This window comes from Rhodnius prolixus, unplaced genomic scaffold, assembly GCF_049639745.1.
Source record: "Rhodnius prolixus isolate KJV_2025 unplaced genomic scaffold, Rpr scaffold_12, whole genome shotgun sequence".
Classification (NCBI taxonomy): domain Eukaryota; kingdom Metazoa; phylum Arthropoda; class Insecta; order Hemiptera; family Reduviidae; genus Rhodnius; species Rhodnius prolixus.
Window position 1 is genome coordinate 2201141 of NW_027411635.1, and position 18031 is coordinate 2219171.

The 18031-nt window shown below is 31.6% G+C and overlaps 2 protein-coding genes across 6 annotated transcripts in view; one reads left to right on the forward strand and one right to left on the reverse strand.

Annotated features, from left to right (window-relative positions):
* The first annotated feature begins 1673 nt into the window (after nt 1-1673).
* On the forward strand, nt 1674-5847 carry LOC141461836 (Kazal peptide Pr13a-like). The gene is made up of 4 exons (XM_074143219.1): nt 1674-1813; nt 1927-2012; nt 3592-3747; nt 5654-5847. Exons 2-4 carry the CDS (start codon nt 1979-1981, stop codon nt 5683-5685), a joined length of 222 nt encoding a protein of 73 aa, XP_073999320.1. The 5' UTR covers nt 1674-1813; nt 1927-1978; the 3' UTR covers nt 5686-5847.
* Nucleotides 5848-14450: 8603 nt separating this feature from the next.
* Nucleotides 14451-18031, reverse strand: part of rg (A kinase anchor protein rugose) — a 257928-nt gene continuing 254347 nt past the window's right edge. For all 5 annotated transcript variants that reach the window (XM_074143212.1, XM_074143215.1, XM_074143214.1 and 2 more), the window contains 4 exons: nt 17578-17841; nt 16640-16836; nt 16324-16475; nt 14451-14970 (listed from right to left, as the gene is read on the reverse strand). In XM_074143212.1, coding sequence (XP_073999313.1) covers nt 14880-14970; nt 16324-16475; nt 16640-16836; nt 17578-17841 — 704 coding nt within the window. In that variant the 3' untranslated portion in view covers nt 14451-14879. The remainder of the gene's footprint in view (nt 14971-16323; nt 16476-16639; nt 16837-17577; nt 17842-18031) is intronic.

Here is an 18031-nt window from a genome sequence, read left to right on the forward strand (position 1 = left end):
ACAGTTTTAATTTTTTTCAATGATTAATGAATCAAGGAGTCACCCAATTACAGAAAAAATTGGGCATTTATTGAACTTCAAGATTGTTTTTTGTTTTTAATAAAACCCTACCCCGAACAGAGGGGTGTAAATGCAGAAAACTGGGAAGTTGCGTAACCGACTTTTCACTGATATCAAATTATTAATTTACTCGTATGTCAATTCTTGGAGAAGGAACCAAAAAGAAAAGTAACCATTTTAGTTTTGCACAATTATTATTTAATAAAACGGAAGTAAAAAAATAAAGTAGCAATAAAACGCAGTAATAATTAAATACAATAGGTAGATGCCTACCAATAAATCCCTACAAAAATTATTCGAATCATTCAAACAAGGAAAGAATTATGGCAAATTTTTGGTTTCTTGACAATAATTGTTTGTGCAACTTATCTTAATGACATAATGGATGTTGTTTTTTTTTTCATCAAAGATAATGATAATTCAAAAATAAAATGGTATATTTCCTTTTTGATCCTTCTCCAAAAATTGATTGGTTTTGAATGATCATTAATTAACTTTGATGAAAAAAAAAAAAATCCTCCATTATGTCATTAAGATAAGATTCTCAATAATATTAGACGGCGTGTAGATTCATCATAAATTAGGCGAATCGCGAATTCGGGGGGCAATTTCGAACAATTTTTGTAGCGATTTTAGGTAGGCTCAGAATCCGACCTCCAAGTACGCTGGATTACAGGGGCATTCCAGAACCCCTAGTCAAGGTAGGCTCTTTTACCACTGTTTTATTACTACAGTATTTTTTACTTCCGTTTTTTTAAATAATAATTGTTCAAAACTAAAATGGTTAATCGATGGAATAGTTAAAAATGCAAATATCTTGGACACTATTGAGAATCGGAATTTTTTGTTGCATTTGAACTGCTGAATCACCTACCGAAGTTTCGACCATGTATAAGTTGAGCTGAAGAATATTTCTTGGCGAGTTTGTTTTAAATTTTCCGTATTTTCCATTAATCAATTGCCTATAAAAATTGCACTAAGTTTCTTGCTTTTTGCGATATTTGTCACCTGATAAATTCATCACGTAAATTAATTATTTCTAATTTTATATCATCTATATTTACAGAAAATGAATTTCTGATAATAGATAAAATTTTATCACTTTTCTTTAAGCAATCGAATCGCTGTTCGAAATCTGCCATGCAAAGATATTGTTATTAAATTCTTGTAGTATTTAAAGTTAAGGACTCTAAAGTTTGGAAAATGATCTAAATGGCATATTAGAAATGAAGAAGTTTCGCGCAGAATTTAAATTTAGTTCTACTGTCCTGACAAATGAAGGTTTCGACCGGTTACACGTTTACCTTACACTCTTACGTAAGACATGTTAGAGAATAATCATTTTCTTTTAATTATTAGAGATTAGGTTAAGGCTAGCTAGAATTTATAAAATGTTTACCTGTTATAAACTGTCATAGAAATTATTATGTTTTAAGATTAACACAACAATAGAATATAAAACAAAAGATTTGTTGATATTTTAGGTTGTTTTATAATAGTTTAACGAGAATGTAAACGAAAAGGTAATTGTTTCAAAAAAAAAACAAAAAGCGACAGAGTATAGTTAACAAGCAAATGTTTGCATTGCACTACTTCATTTAATTTATACAATAACAATAATAATAAAGTAAACAAATTAAGAATACAAATAACGATTTAATAAACAACTAAATTACTGTGGCAAGGCAGATAAACAGAAGTGTCTAGTGTGTAACAGTGTCAGTTTTATAGAGAGTGAACCGAGGAAGGTCAGGTATGTGATATGAAAGATACAAAGCTTTGTATCTTCAGTGGAGAAAAAAAAAAACATTTTTACTTATTTTGTAACCAAATTTGATTAAATTATTATTTCTTTTTGGGGATTAGTCAAACTAATAAAATACTAATTGGAATTGTGATTTGAGAATTAAGAGAAAACATGAAGACTATTCTGATATGTTTGTTTATAATTGGTAAGTAAACATTTCAAATTGATTAAATTGTTATTGAAAACGATTTTTATTGTAATTCAATTCTCAGTATTGTTACATTGAACAATAAAAAAACATTGAAAAGGTCTCAAATTGAGGAAAAAAATAAAATTTTACAAAAGAACAAAAGTTTATATTATTATTTAATTTATCGTATTGAACTAAATCTATTTCATAGTTTTAAAAGGAAATTTGATTTTTTAATTGAACATTGAGTTTTTGAAACATTTTTCTAGTAAAAGTTTTAGATTACTTTATAACCACTCAGCATTCCAAGATTTTTGGAGCCGTTTTCAAGAAATTTCAAGAGGTTTTCCAAGAAAAAAACTAGAGTTCAATTTCCGGTTGAAATTTTAAATTTAAAATCGAAATAATACACTTAATGTTCGAATAGATTTTAATTAAATTCGAGTATAATAAAAACAAAGTGCGCGTGAATGTGAACGGAAAATTTGTTCAGACTTTATATTTGTAGCACAATAAATTCATTTTAGGGTAGTACCGTGAATAAGATGAAATGGAAAAAAATGCTCTCTATTGCGGAGATCTTGCGCTAAATTACATTTTATTCTTTAATTATTCATTATTATTTTTTTCTTAGTTTATTGAAGGGCTTTATAAAATTATATTTGCTAACTACCACCTATAAGAAAAAAAGTTGCTGCGTAAATTGTATTGAGTGCTTGAAGAAGAATTTTTATATTAGTGAAAATAGATGCTATGATTTCTTATAACTTATACTTAGTGTGCTCATATAAATCTGCAACTTTTATTTGAATTATTTTGCTACAAAAAATTTGATTAAAGACAGTTCTTAGAGAATGGTTTGGTTAGGCTAACCTCTAAGTGTTATTTCAGTAAAATACTTTTATTATTGTGAATACTAAGTGTTAATGATACGTTCCGAGTTAAACATTCTGATGATAAAGTTCTGGGTTGAAGGAATATGCCTCAATCGAAAGAATCATTTTGCTGAATGGAATTTTTGCTTTCTCAAAACTAGCTCCTACGATTTTTTTTTTTGTAAGCTACATACGTTTTTTATATATTATCTAAAAATTGTAATTGAAACGTATTCCTAGAAAAATTCATTTTAGGGCCGTGAAATGCATAGATCTCATACTTATTTAAGTTTTATTCTTTACTTATTCATTATTCTTCTTTCTTAGTTTAAGATTTATAAAATTAAAACAAAATAGTTTGTAAAACTTAGGATGTTTAAAAAAAGTAGAGTATTAAGAATGTAGTAGGGAAGGGATTAGCTATGAGGTTAGCATACTGGACTCCCACGCGGAGGTCCCGGGTTCGAATCCAGCTGCTGACCCTTAGATTTTCTCTTCCTAAAAGCTTCTTACTGCTCACTGTCCGGTGATGGACAGTGTTGTCTGTAATGAGAGAACACTGTCCGGAGGCCGGCAGTGCACTGAAAAAAGCTCCGGGCGCCAATAACCTTAGATGTTGACGCGCCTTAAATCATAAAAAAAAAAAAAAAAAAATTAAGAATGTATTAAGATAATAGACACTCTAAATTTTTGTATTTTTTTTTTTTTTTTTTACGTAGGTATACAGTTGATAAGTTTGAGTGAATCGAAATGTAAATGCGACTGCACCAAATATGAGCCAAAAATTGTTTGCGGAAAGGATTTCAAAGATGGCAAAGAGGAGACATTTATGAATGTCTGTCAACTGCAATGCTTTAATTGCACACATGGAAAAAGTAAGTGTCTGTGATTCATTCCTAAAGTTAGCAAAAAAACAATAAAGTATTCTGCCACATTATTTTTATTCGCACACGATTCTAACGTTCTTGGCGGCACAAAATCTTACAACCGTTTCGTGTGCGACATAGAAGTGCCACATTATTGGAAAAAGGATTACCCAATTTTTTCGAGATATTCTCGAAGGTAATTTATCTGTCTAGAATGTTCAAACAGTAAATAACCTCTTCTACCACATACCTATGTGACTAGCAGAAAAGTCAAAATAATATTTCGCAAATTTCTAGCAGAAATTTACATGGTATCTGTTCCGAACGTAACGTTTTAATTAACCATTGTAATGGGTTCCTGATGTCTTGAAGAGGATGCGGGAATTAGTTAGAGATTTGATAGATAGATAAAGAGTTGATATTCGGAAAATAGATATATGTATTTTAACAATAATTTAGAATGATTTAAATTTTAACTAGAATGCACAACTATAACGACGTTGAATACATATATGTTTAAACACTTAGATAGGGACGCGCTCGCGGTGTAACTCGCTGGTAGAATCTTGAGGTTACGGTGGTAAAAATCTGAAGAATAATCATCGACTGATGCCCCACTTCCTGTAGAGAGACCATATATAGCCCTCACCACACATTGACAAGTCTTGTAATTACGGGTCACACTCAAACATCTCTTGCCATGTGTTGACCCTAGTCTTGAATAGGCCGGTGAAAGGTGTTGGATGTTGTCAAAGGGCTGTAGCCAGGTAGTCACTGTATACTGACCGTATAATGACCCTTTTGAAAGCGGTGTGTCTTTGGCGGGCGGTCCCTTTTTGCCCGTGCACTGACCGCGGCACTAGCGTCTGACTGGCACCACTAGTTATAATTTTTATAATTAAAAATTATATTTTTTTCTTCTGTTATCACATCACACCATCAAGCGTCTTTAAAAAATTGATTTCGCTTAGATCTTTTTTATTTTCTAAAATATTTATTCCTAAATGTAAAAGTGAGCGAAGATAAGTGAAGACGGAATTTTCTAATAGAGCTTCTGTTAAATTACCCTTTTCCATTCTGTCAAACAAAAATAGTACAATAATTTAACAAGAACTAATTTTTATTTTTAACTGACCTCTAAAAATTTATACCTCACACATTTTGTTATAAAAAACAACAACAATTGCGTAGTAGCTTTCTAGTTTGAACAACAATCTCTCAGGAGTGGAAAAATGCCATTTGCAAAAAATCGTGATGCGGCAAAAAAAAAAAAGCTTGTATACTCTACGATCAAATTACAAAACTATTAACTAAAAATAGCAATTACAAAACACCACTTTTAGGGTCATAATCTTTCAGGGCATTAATTGTTCTGAAGATAGAAGGACAATTTATCCGGCAGTTTTATCTGTTTTTATCTGTCTTTCTTCGCAAGGTAAACAATTTATAAGAATTTGAAGACGTTTTATTTGTTTCAAACGAAGCCTTTTATAATTCATTGCAATCTCAGCATTCTGTTTTCACTGATCTTGGTGTGGTGGTGTAGTGTGAATTGATATCGTGTGACTAAGATCACTTCTTTTTTTGGTCTCTATTGTTCATTAAATGCAAAATTATAAATCAATACGATATTTACTAGCACTTAACTTGAGAAAACCTTTTTTACTTTCGAAACTGTATTTTGAGTCTTTGATTTTGTAGTTGCATGTAGTTATTTAGGCCAAGATTAGAATGAGGCATTAAGCAACGTGTGAATACATTAATTAATAATTTTAATTTGATTAAATGTATTTTAAAAAACCAATGAAAAGCTAAAAACTTAGTGAGGAAAAATTTTGTAAAGTGAAAAATGCTTGCTTTGGGACAAAACATTCAGAATATGCTACTAATGTATTCCCAACTTTTTTTTTTCCAGATTATGTAGTGATACACTCTGGCAGCTGTTAGCTTCAAGAGGTCACTTTAGTCACGAACTAACCAAAGCTGTTTGTCCGGTCACTATTTCTTTAATGAAAAAATGAATAACTAATGTAGAATAACAAAATGTAGTAGCTTGGTGTAATGTATTCAAATGAGTCTTGTGTCATAGATATATAGACTTCACTTCAATTTATTGATGTATTTGTTGAGGACGCGCTCAATTACCTTTAATTCTCTAACCATTCCATGAATCCGATTCCAGTTATTCCTGAAGATCCTGTGCATAAAATATACTATATTTCTATCTAAAGAAATTCCAGAATGTTTTCAGAAAACCGTGATAATATTTTAATAACTATATCACAACTGGGAAAAACAAGAGAAAGATTCCTTGCTCTCTGATAGTACTGCTTTTTAAAAATCAAAACAGGTGATCGACCTTTGGGTGGAAAAAAAAAATCTGGTCCTGAGAGGGCCATCGTGTAACGGTGGGACTTTATAGGAAACTTGTCGAGATAAATCCATCCCAAACTATTCGTGCTCTTTCTGCAGAACTGGCAGTAACCTAGAACTCTGTAAACTAGCCATCTCTACACTAGTTTAGAATGTGAAGAGATTAGGCTTTGTATCTTTGGTCAGCAGACGGCAGAGGTGCGTAAGTTTAGGTTGTTTTCTCTAATGATAATAGTCCTATTTGTTCGGACTGGAATGAATCTTAGGTGGCTCGAGTCCGTGTTTAGATTTTTTAACTAGGCTCAGTTTGGTTGCTGTAGCTGGAGAGTAGCTATATGAGCCCTGAGGAACCTGAGGGGCTCTGTGCACTCAAGTACAAATAAGCCCATCCATCCGCCTACCATTTTGTTTCGCACCAAGACTCATTTAATTTGTGTGTGAAAATTGAATAACTTCACATAAAAGTTGAAAGTGCAGGAATTTTTTGTATTTCAAATCCTAAGAATAGTATGAACGAGGGATCAAACAGCTGGCAAAATGATGTCAATACAAATGAAAAAATCAGTTAACGTAATAAGCAAAAAAAAAACATTAAATTGATTGAGAGCAGGAAGTTGTGCAAGGCGTTGTTGTACAAAGATATTAAAAATGCAGACTTTAGATCAATTGTTTTATTTCATTAACTTAAATATATGCAGAAAATTAAAAACTATACGCTGGTAAACTGCACGCCAAATCTGTTCAATGACTGACTTTACTCGCGGTCACTCGCGTCCAAAATAATTTGGGCAGTTTTGATTGTCGAATCAATCACAATATTTTACCTTCAAGTTTCTCTTAAAGCTCCTTGTAAGGGTATACTATAATGACTTTTTTTTTTTTAAATAATTTTTACGTGTGGTCCAGTAGGACCCATTAAATAAGGTTTTTAGTCAATCAGCACTTTACTTAAATGAATTTCTTTTTCAAATGTATAATGGTGTCTGGAATACCAAAGCGCTACACTCCCTGTGATTTCATAATTAAAAATGAAATAAAAAATTGAATATAGGGATGTTAAAGGATCAACCCTCAATCACTCATTAGTTCTTCAGGATATTTCAGCTTACATCTTCTTGGTAATGAAAAAAGTTCTAAGGACCAACTAAAGATGTCTGTAGCCTCTAGGAGGAAGAAGGAAGAATATAATTGACTTTCTCACCAAGGACCAAAATAGAAGTGGATCGTTTTTTGTTTTTTTTATCAATATAAATGAGATAATGAGAGTTCCTAGGATATGCCAATTTAATTAACTCACATTTGGTGTTAACTTTTCCAGTATTAAAAAGTGTGAAGTTATTGATATACAAATATGTATATTCATTGTTGGTTTCACGAAGAGAAAGCAGTGTATTGTGTTATTGCTGGGCTTCAAACCTGGGATGTCTGTTACTTATGTTTGGTCTCTCGGTCGGACGCTAGTTCGAACACGTAAACCACAAGAAAACCTGTAGCGGCTGTAGCAGGATTTGCAGCTGCTATCTTTGACCCTTTGATCTTTTAACAAAAGAAGTAATCACTTAAGGGTACCATAGAAGTCCAGCCCATTCAAAGATAATAATAATACAAAAAAAAAAACGCAAATTTTCCCAAATTATCTTTAGTATCAAACATCACAACCTGTTCTTTACACACAAAATGTTGCGGATTTGTTTGATAGTAAAGTTGGACTCAAAGAAGTCCGAAACGTCTTTTGGAAGTGTGAAAAAAACTGATTGTGTCGGTGGGTAATAATAAAGATTATTTTTTACATTACATAATGCAGGCAAGTAAGAGGGATAAGGATTTTCTAGTCTCGCAAGAAGCTAATTTTTATTTCTTGAAAAAAAAATTAATAATTACTTGATTCCCTTCCACGTAATATAGAAGTTGGATGTGGAGTTCCACTTGCTAGAGGAGATTACTTCGCTTTTGAAAATGATATCTCCCTAGCCTCTGCTGGTCAAAGTAAATGGCACATCTCCAAAAGTTCCCGCCTGTGGTCAGTCAGGCTGCATACCCGCTGCCAACCTATCCTGACCTAAAACCATTTTTATTTAACTTGGTCTTTACCTCCAAAACTCGTCCTATTGTCGCTGTAAATTCTTCGAGTCCATTCCTACATTTGCTCTTACTAAGATATAATAATGAGTGATATATTAGTGTACACAAAGGATGGACCATCCTGTCAAATATTGTACCCTCCTGTTCGTTCTTACAGCCTTAATATCATCGCCAGACGTATATTGAATATCAGGGAGATAGCGGATCGCCTTACCTCATGCCGCTTTTAATGGGTAAACTGGAGAAACTTTCAAACAGCTATTTTTCCACATTTACAAGCCCACTAGTTTCTCTCTTGGTTAAATTTATCAATCAGGTCAGTTTCCGTGAAAACCTCCTCATGTACGGTTCGCTAGCACTGTAGGACATTGCTCGTTTAAAGTCATCAATGAATACTGAAGATAAACATTGTAATCTTAGGACATCTCTGATACCTTCCAACTATTGAAGATAAGTAGGCCAGACCGATATAAAAAGCGTGATATTGCTCCTAATATTTTTCGCCAACGAAATGTGTACAAGGAAATATAAACAGAAAAAAAATCCTATCAGTAAAGTGTCACGTCAGTAACCAGACGTTATTATTAAAACCTTATCATAGGATACCCACATGGGTTAGCACGTAGACAAAATAAAAATTTTGAATTTAATTTATTCTTTTTTGTAAGACCAACTGATTTTTTTTTCTTTTTTTTTTTGGTGTGCAGAATGACCAAATTTTTTATTTTTTAAATTTTTACAAATTAGGTAAACGATACCTTAATACAATAGTTGTGGCTAGAAAATAAGAAATCAAATTCAATTTTAAGTACCAATTTAAATAATTTATGTTTTTTAAATATATTTTTAAAACCAAAACTTAAATAATTAATATTTTTAAGTACATAGAATTCATTCCTGTATTTAAAATATATAATACATTTTTTTTTTTATCTTTGCTTTGTATAATACATTATCTTATTTATAGTATTAATTAGTATTATTATTTTTGTATTTTTCATTTTCATAAAAAAAGAAATATTTTTTTTAAAGGACTCTTTAAAAATAAAGAACAAACCTAAAACAGAAAACAATTCTAGTATACAGTATTAAAATTCTTCAATTTTTTTGTCACTAATTTTTTAATTTTTTTCTGAAGCAATTGTCTTTTTCCATTTTATAGCAAAAGCGTTCTAACAAATGTTTCTATTATTATTATTATTATTATTATTATTTTTCTTAAGAGTTTTCTTAGTTGTAAAAAGATGTAGGAACTTAGAAAATACAGGACTTATTTTTTACAAATAAATAATTTAAAAAATTTAAATGAGAAATGGAATGTTTCAGAATACTGAGAATTTTGTCATATTTTAGTAACACTTTCAAAAGTGCTTTAAAGTTTGGTGCATAATTTCTGTTTGTGGTTCTTTCACCTGCTGATTCAAATTATTGCTATACTTTATTTTTTCAGACACGGGTTCTGGAATAGTCTGATTTACTTAAGATATTGGATAAACAACTTATTTTAAATATTTTGTTTCATGCAATTACCACTGGTTAGGACTTGTACTACTATTGCCACAAACTTGTTACAGGGTTTAGGGAAATTCTTAGAAGCAGATTTAATTCTCTGTGAAAATTGCCTACATCAGACTTGCATAAATCATGATCAGAGATTTTTATCTCTTTTTGTTTTTAGTTTTATCTGGATAATTAATGTCTCAAAAACTCTCTTTAACGAAACATTCAGTTTAATAATTAAGATGTTAAAAAAAAAAAAAAAAAAAAAAAAAAAACGGACGTTGAGCAAGATCCTGCACGTTTTGTGGCATTGTAGTCCAATTACGATACATATAATTGTTCCGTGATATATTATTTTTATCCTTATATTAGCTTTTAGTGACCGTAAAAAATTATATTAAGGATTCAAATTAGCGAGGAATAGGTCTAGAAACAAAAACAACTCGTTTTTTTGCCAAAGTTTCAACAAATATATTGCCTACTTCAGGGCCTGGATATTACAAATAAAACAATACAAAACAACTCAGAAAATTGACACACAGACCTTACTCTGTTGGCCCTGGCCTTCTCATTATGCTCCGAACCAGCATATGATTTTGTCTATTTGGATAAAGTAACAATGGTGAGGTGTCCTTTCTCAAAGTGATCCATTCATCCGACGGCAGGATATGAACCCTTTCGTGTCTGTTTTGTGGGTATTAGACTACAGAGTCACAGTCTCAGAGCAGCTTAAAATAACAGAAATTATGCAACTAAATCATTTAGCTAACTGGAATGTAACAAAACAACAGAAGCGGGATTAATTCAAGAAGTTTCATGGTTTAGGAATGTTACAAATTTTCAGAGTGATAAATATGAAGTTGTTCGTCTTTTAAAAGTGATGACATGATAAGAGAGGTGGGGAAATTACATATAATTAATAGGGCGAATTTTGGTGTCAACCATGAACATCACAGATTAGATTGCGTAGGGTTAGCCAGACAGCGACAATTATAGCACTTATTCCCGAGTTACCTGTTTAATTCGAAAAAGCTTCTTCAGTAAAGCTTGAAAGCAAACGTTATTGCCGGAACTCTGCCAAACAAGCCCTTCACACTGGGCACTCTTTCTCCCACTTCCTGACAAACCTATTGCTCTTATTAGCCATATTGCTCTTATGCTTCATTAGACTGCAATTGTAAATAAGGAGTTTATGCCAGATCGGCAGAAAGGACCGCGTTGGAATTAATCCTATTGCAAAATTAGATGTGTTACGTCAAATTATAGTTCCTTCTACTTCTAAACTGATACAAATTTTCAATTTAAGTGCTAGGTATAATTAGAAGATTATGAAGAATTAACATTCTGTTTTCAACAAAAGTTGTTTTAGCAAATGCTTCTATAAACTAAATTTTAAACGATTTGAACCAATTTTTGTTTCAGCTTAATCACTTCTAGAACTACTTCTAGTAGTTACCACTTTTTGGAAAATTTGAATAATAGTCAAAATTTATTCATCATTACTTTTATTGGAACCGTTTCGTATAACGCCCGCTAGTGATTTGAAAAAAAGTGGTTCAAATTGTCCGAAAAAACAAAGTAAACAAAACAAAATTGATATGACTGAAAAGTTTATAATAATTTGAATTAGAACAAAGTGGTTAGTCAATTAATTTATTTGAATACGTTTGAATAATATCTAACACTGAGCGATCTTCTGTGATCTGATTTGATACTCTTACCTCAAGTTTGAATAAAGTATAATCTTTGAAGCTTTGCTGCAGAATGTAATGGCATTTATAATGATAAGTCTTGAAGTGTGGCTTTGAAATTGTTGATATAGGATAGACAACTGACAAATGTTTCCTTTCTTTTAATTTGTAAGGAAGAGGAAGTATTACGACATTTTCTAATTTTCTGAAATTGAGATTTTTCGCCAACGAAAAACGAAATTCCGGAAGCTCAAACTTAATGTATTTTTTGTTTTAAATCATACTACAGCTTACAATACTAAGTTTCCTGCCAAAACCCATCCACAAAAAAAAGTTGTCATATTATTTTATGGTACAGTAGCTCATCAATTATTTACGCCCACTTATCAATGATTTTCTTTAAAAGTTGTTACGAGGGAAGCGTTCAGTGCTAACACCGATTATTTTCTCGGTAATTTTTTAAGGTACACGGAGAAACTTTGTGGAATATTCTTATTATTCCTTCCTTCGGGTAAAAGAGAGTTCTAGTTTAAATAAATGGGTAAGTTTCGATAAGTTTATTGTTATTTTCTCATTTACATTGGCATTGCGAGTAAATGAAGTCAATTTGAAAATAAGATGTAATGAAATTGAAACCACTAACGATATTATACGAAGTTTATAATCCTTTCTTTCAAACAATATTTAATAAATTAAATTAGTATTAAAAATGAGAGAAATTAGTATTAAAGATATAAGAGATTTGAAAATATGCATTAAAAAATACCTACAAGAACTAGTTGAAAATTAAATATAAGTATCTACAAATAAAAAACTAAAATTGTAACATTAAAACATATAACATTACTAAAGATTATTTGTAAAACTTCAAGTGAAAGATTTATGAACTACACAGATTTTTTACGCCTTAGGTTAAAAGTGACGTCAAAGATGTCGTAATCAATGTAAGTGAAAAAAATAAAATACACCTTATTTTTTGTTTTGTTTTACAATAAACATATCAAAACAAATTAAACATACTAGTTACTAAATAGTTTTTAATGAGACAAAAGGGTTTAAATGAAAGCAAATACTTTAATTTTTAACATTTATAAATTTCAAGGGATGCAAATAATTATTTTGTTAACTATGGTCTGCATGTATGTAATCGAAGTTTCATACAAGGAATCATTGGAGTTGTTTTGCGAAAAAATCCTGCAGGATCGATTTAATAAAGCGACTAGTTGAATGATTTTAACCCCATTTGTAAATAGAAAAAGAAATATATACATATTTCTTTATATAATTATATATAAAAATTGTATTTCTATCTCAAGGGACTTTCAAGATTTAAATAACCATTGAAAACTTCCGAAATTTCTGGAAAAAACAATACTTCCTCTTTTTGTAAAATGTATAAGTACTATGTTCAAATTATGATTATATAAAGTTGCATGTATTTTCTGGAAAAGCAAAAATAATAAAGCACAAAATTATTATTATTATTATTACTATTTGTGAGAGGCTCTGAAACCTCAGATGGCATGTTTTTTAAATATTGAATTTTTTAATTTTACAATTTTTGTTTTCTTTTAAAATCTTTTGACACAGATAATTTGCTACATCATACGATTATTTTTACATATTAACATATATGTTTTTGTATAATATGTTATACATATTTAATAATTATGGAGGGATTATGAATGTACAAAGGCCAGTGCGAGAAAAATTCAACTAATTCACAAAAACTTATAATTATTACAAACTAATCCATTCATTAAAAGGTATATTCTCCCACAATTAAGTTTAGAAAAATCTCCTTTTTTTCGCACCTTTGGCACATTTTGGCCGGGGTTCTTTAAACCTGTTTTCTTAAAACAAAAAAAGAAATCGATAATGTTTCACATAATTATTTGTTTTTGTATCTGTTTTTTGTAAATTATACATTTTTAATGGGGGGAGAAACAAAAATTTTTAAGGAGAAAACCCCGGATTATTTTTTTAAGTTTTAATATTTAGCAGAAAAATTTTATATTTTATTTGCGAATTTCTTTCTTTTTTTCCACTCTACGAAAAAACTAATACCAATTTTCATCTTTCTTAATTAAATATAGAGTAACGTGTATTTATTGGTTTTTAAAATTGCTTAAAATTAACCTGTTAACTGTTAGTAACAGTTACCCTAAATGGTATGTCTGTACTAAGAAACTTTATAGGGCAGTGCCGTCCTAACTTGGGTTTTCTACCAAGAATGCATTCAGTAAACATCTTCACACGATGGGACTACAAATCAAAACCCCGATGCAGGCTTAACAAGATCAGGAGGAGCGTGAAGAAGCGGCCTCTCATATCCCGCAGCTGGTTTTCGATATGACATCTTAGGTACTTTGAGACCACAGTTTATGATATCGCAAAAAGACTAGTGGATAAATCCTTTCCTGATGAAACAGGAAGTTTTCTCCACTTGAACTTTAAGGGGTAATTTGACGGCGTGCCTTTATAATGGCACGGTAGATACAGAAACAATCTAAGAGGGCTTAGTGAAAATATCAACTCAGAAGCTCTATACAGTTGTGGTAGTAGAAGAAGAATCTGTTATTTGGTTGTGCTGCAACATTAGATGGCAATGTTAGATCTATGGCATTTTGAGACCAAAGAAGATATTGCAAAAACTGACAGATCGGTAAAGCTCAGCCCAGTAAGCCTTTTTTACAACAGTTAAAGTAGGATTCGAAACATGTTTTCATTATTTTAATTTTACATTTAACTTCTGTCAAGGTTTATGCCATAAATATTTTTATACTATATAAAAATATAATGTCCTATGCAAATCTTTTATAAAGTGCATGGATTTGTAAATTGCAGCATGAGGTCAAATTTCAGAGAATACCCCACTTAACAAATTTCCCTCTAAACAAATGTGTCTATAAACACAAAATCTTTCTGGGTAAAGGTTTAGCATCAACAAGATCGCTGAGCTAGTTCAAGTAATATATAAATAAATGGCTTGGCACATTCTGAATTTCCATTTGTATACACTTTCTCTCCTCGCACACAAACACACTTAGAACAGTTAATAGGTTAATTTTATTTTTCACAAAATTGAATACTTAAATACCAGAAATTATATTGCGAAACCGCCGCACCCTTTTGAAATATTTTTACTCTTAAAATACAAAATTTTGACTTTAAAAATTAAAATCTTAATTAACGAAAAACAAATGCGAACTCATTTGTCTTTTAATTAAAATTATATTTTAATACAGCATCGTATATATATTTTAATTAATTTTTTTAGAAAAACAAACCACTTGGTATTTATTTTTTCAATTAAAAAAAAAAAAAATTGAATTCACTCGAAACTTTATATCTAATTAACAAACTATGAAAAATAGTTCGGTTTATTTTTATACTTTCTTTCTCTCTTATTTTGTATTTTCTCAAATATTTTAAATTTTATGTTAATGAGTTTGTCCTAACGTGAAATATACGCCTTAAGAGTTGAAGTCTTGACTAGTATCTCTGCTGGAACTCATGGTGCCATCTGTTGAAGTCAATGTGGAACATCACTATGGAACCAGTTGCCAAACCGGCCAATACAAATCTGGTAACATAAAATGCAAAGGAGTAAGCTATGACTCATAACTTCGCACTCGAGTCAAGTGTGAACACTCGAATATTGTTAACTGAGAATGACTATATACAAACAAAAGCACGAGTAAATAATAAATAAGAGGGGACCGAAAATGAAAAAACTGGAGTGAGCAAAAAAAAACTATTTATTCAGATTTTTTTTGTTTTCAAAGTTTTCAAAGTTGGGAATCCTAACTTACTAGTCCGCGCTCATAACTATTAAACTAAATCCGCCTCTGGAAATTGGCGTCAATGTTGGTACATTATCTAGAAATTTTAGAAACATATTTAATTATCACTAATATTAAATGGGTGGAACACCGTGGAGTTCAGTGAAATGACATTTTTAAAATAGTGATCCGTCACCCGCGCCCCGCAAACTGTTTTGGTAACTTCTTTTTTTTTAAATAAACAGAATAATATTAGCTTAGATTTTATGCTTGTAATGTACAAGAAATTTAAAACATCAGTAACGTAAACGATCCGTTACCTTTATTGTGGCTACATTTTCAGGATTATGATTGATTGACTTATCTATATGATTAGAAGAAATATCAATGAAATGAAAGAATATGAAGAAGAGAAAGGTATTAAAAATTTATAGGTCTCGTATGACACTCAAATTCTGAGTCAAAATATCTAGCGACATAATGCAAAGCCTCTATGAAATTCGCTTAATTAAAGAATTCATTTAACTGTACAATTAAGAGAAAATCAAGGACAGAGATACAGTAGCAGAAAAGATACAGGTTGAAATTTACAAAACCTCAATAACACTGAAAATTGGAATTCCAATGTCCCGCTTCGTTCCGTTCCTAATCTATGTAATTTGATACGATTAAAGACTACTTCCAAGTCTACAATGGAGAGAGTTATAGATACAACAGACGAAGAGACAAAAATGTTGTAATTTAGCTAAAATTACATTAGTTGTTGAATCTCTAAATTCATTCCATTCAGAACCTATAAAAATAAAATTACAAAATTTATACTTCTTGCATGACACATAAATTTGGAGCCGCAATATATCGCTTTATAATTATCAGCCACCTATGAAATCTGGCACAGTTAGATTCCTCTAAAATACACTGAGTGAAATATTAAAGAATCATATTTTTTGAATTTTTAGCCTTAAAATGTTTTTTAAAGATTGTCATGATCTCGAGGAAAATCACATATCGCCAGTTCTATCTTTTAGTCCCTTATTTACAAATTTTGGACAATTGCTATACCAATACAAGAAAAGAACTCTTCGAGAGTACGAGGTTATCCTCTTTATACTTTCACACCACAATTATTTTCAGCTTCAACAGCGTTAACTTACTTCTGGTCGTGGGTTAACGCCAGAGACCGGATAGTGCTGTCACAGGCCGGGAAAGCGTACAGCAGCGCCAAATTAAAGGTCCGCCAGACCTCTACGACTCCCTTATCTCCACCAGTCATCAAGTACTCGCCATCCCGACTTAGTAGTAGGCACTGGAACATAATCGGGTCAACCAATAATATCAAGTAGAAACGATATTTCAGAGCATAGATTTCTGCGACACTCACGGTAGGAAACTGGCTGACTCATGTGATCAACACAACCACTTCAGTATAATTCAAAAAAGCATAATTTAAATCAATAAAGGCTGACTTACCTGCAAATTATCATTGTGCACTTCGTAGCGTAATCGCTTGCCATTGCTGGTAAACGCGGCTATGTTGCCTCGTTCGTAATTTACTACTATTATGCCTTCTCGTGCCATGGCAATACTTTCCGGACTGATAAAACCTGCTGGTGCTTCTAAACAACGCAGAAGATCTCCAAATGTTGTATGGACCAAAACTGGGCCATCTGAAATAGAAATAACATCACAAATAGTACCAGTCGCAATCAGGGACTGTTTTGATTAGTTCCAAATGATTTATGTATTTAGTACGCATTTATGTATTTTTCTCTTACCACAATAGTTCCTCGGATTTTCTTCAAACTCTAATTTTAGCACCATATTAAATTTTCATTACTATGTATAAGGATGATAAAAGTAGAATGCATGAAAATGGAAGAAGTCTAAATACCACTCTTCCGGAACCCTCCAACCATTTCGACGAAAAACTTTCAATAAAAACTGATAGGTTCTTTATGAGTAGTTTTCATAAAAAATTCCCAATTTAATTTTTCAAATGAAAGCGATACGAAATTTTCCGGTGAACACTCGAAATAGAAAATTTAAGATGATCACAATAGTTTTGATGTGTAGTAAGAGAACGGAAAATATGGCATGAACCACACCTTGCACAACTTTCTGTAACTACAATTCTGTACAGAAGATGAAATTGAACGAAATTCTGTTGTTATCATTCAGAAACATGCTGCGTGAGAAGAACAAAATTTTTCATCAGGGGCTGCCACTGTAACCTCTCTGTCAGCCTCTGTTGTATAAGTTCAAGCCGTTTTTGAATAAAATAGTTGAAAAAGCAAAAAACTAAAATACACCCTGCATAGTGGCACTACTGGTAAGCTTATTGTGACAAGTACCTTAACTTAATGTCCAGGTAGTAACTAGCAAAATATCAAGTTTGAACATTCTCTTACCAACAGACGCCGATACAACTAGTCCCAATTCTGCGGATATGACCACAGCAGTAACTGGCTGTTCATGTCCGGTGAGAGTGGCTCGTGGAGTTGGCGTGTCTCCCTCGCCGACGATAGTCTGCGAACGGGCATTCCAATGCCAAAGTAATACTGTACAATCTGCAGAGCCGGACGCTATGTAGCAATCTGAGGTTATATTGCATTCAGACCTGGATAGACATGTGACCACACCGTAATGGCCGAACACAATCTGCACAATTTTGGCTGAAACCGAAAGAAAATTACATAAGAGAAACTTTACGGTAAATTTCCATTGTTTTATTTTGAAGAATGTGCAATTTAGTCGGGAAAATAAACGTGTAGGTTTTTGAGCTGTATACTCAGTATAGCAAGGGCTCAACACTGAACTTTACCTGATTAATGCTAAAAGCAAGCGATGCCTCAAAAATATACT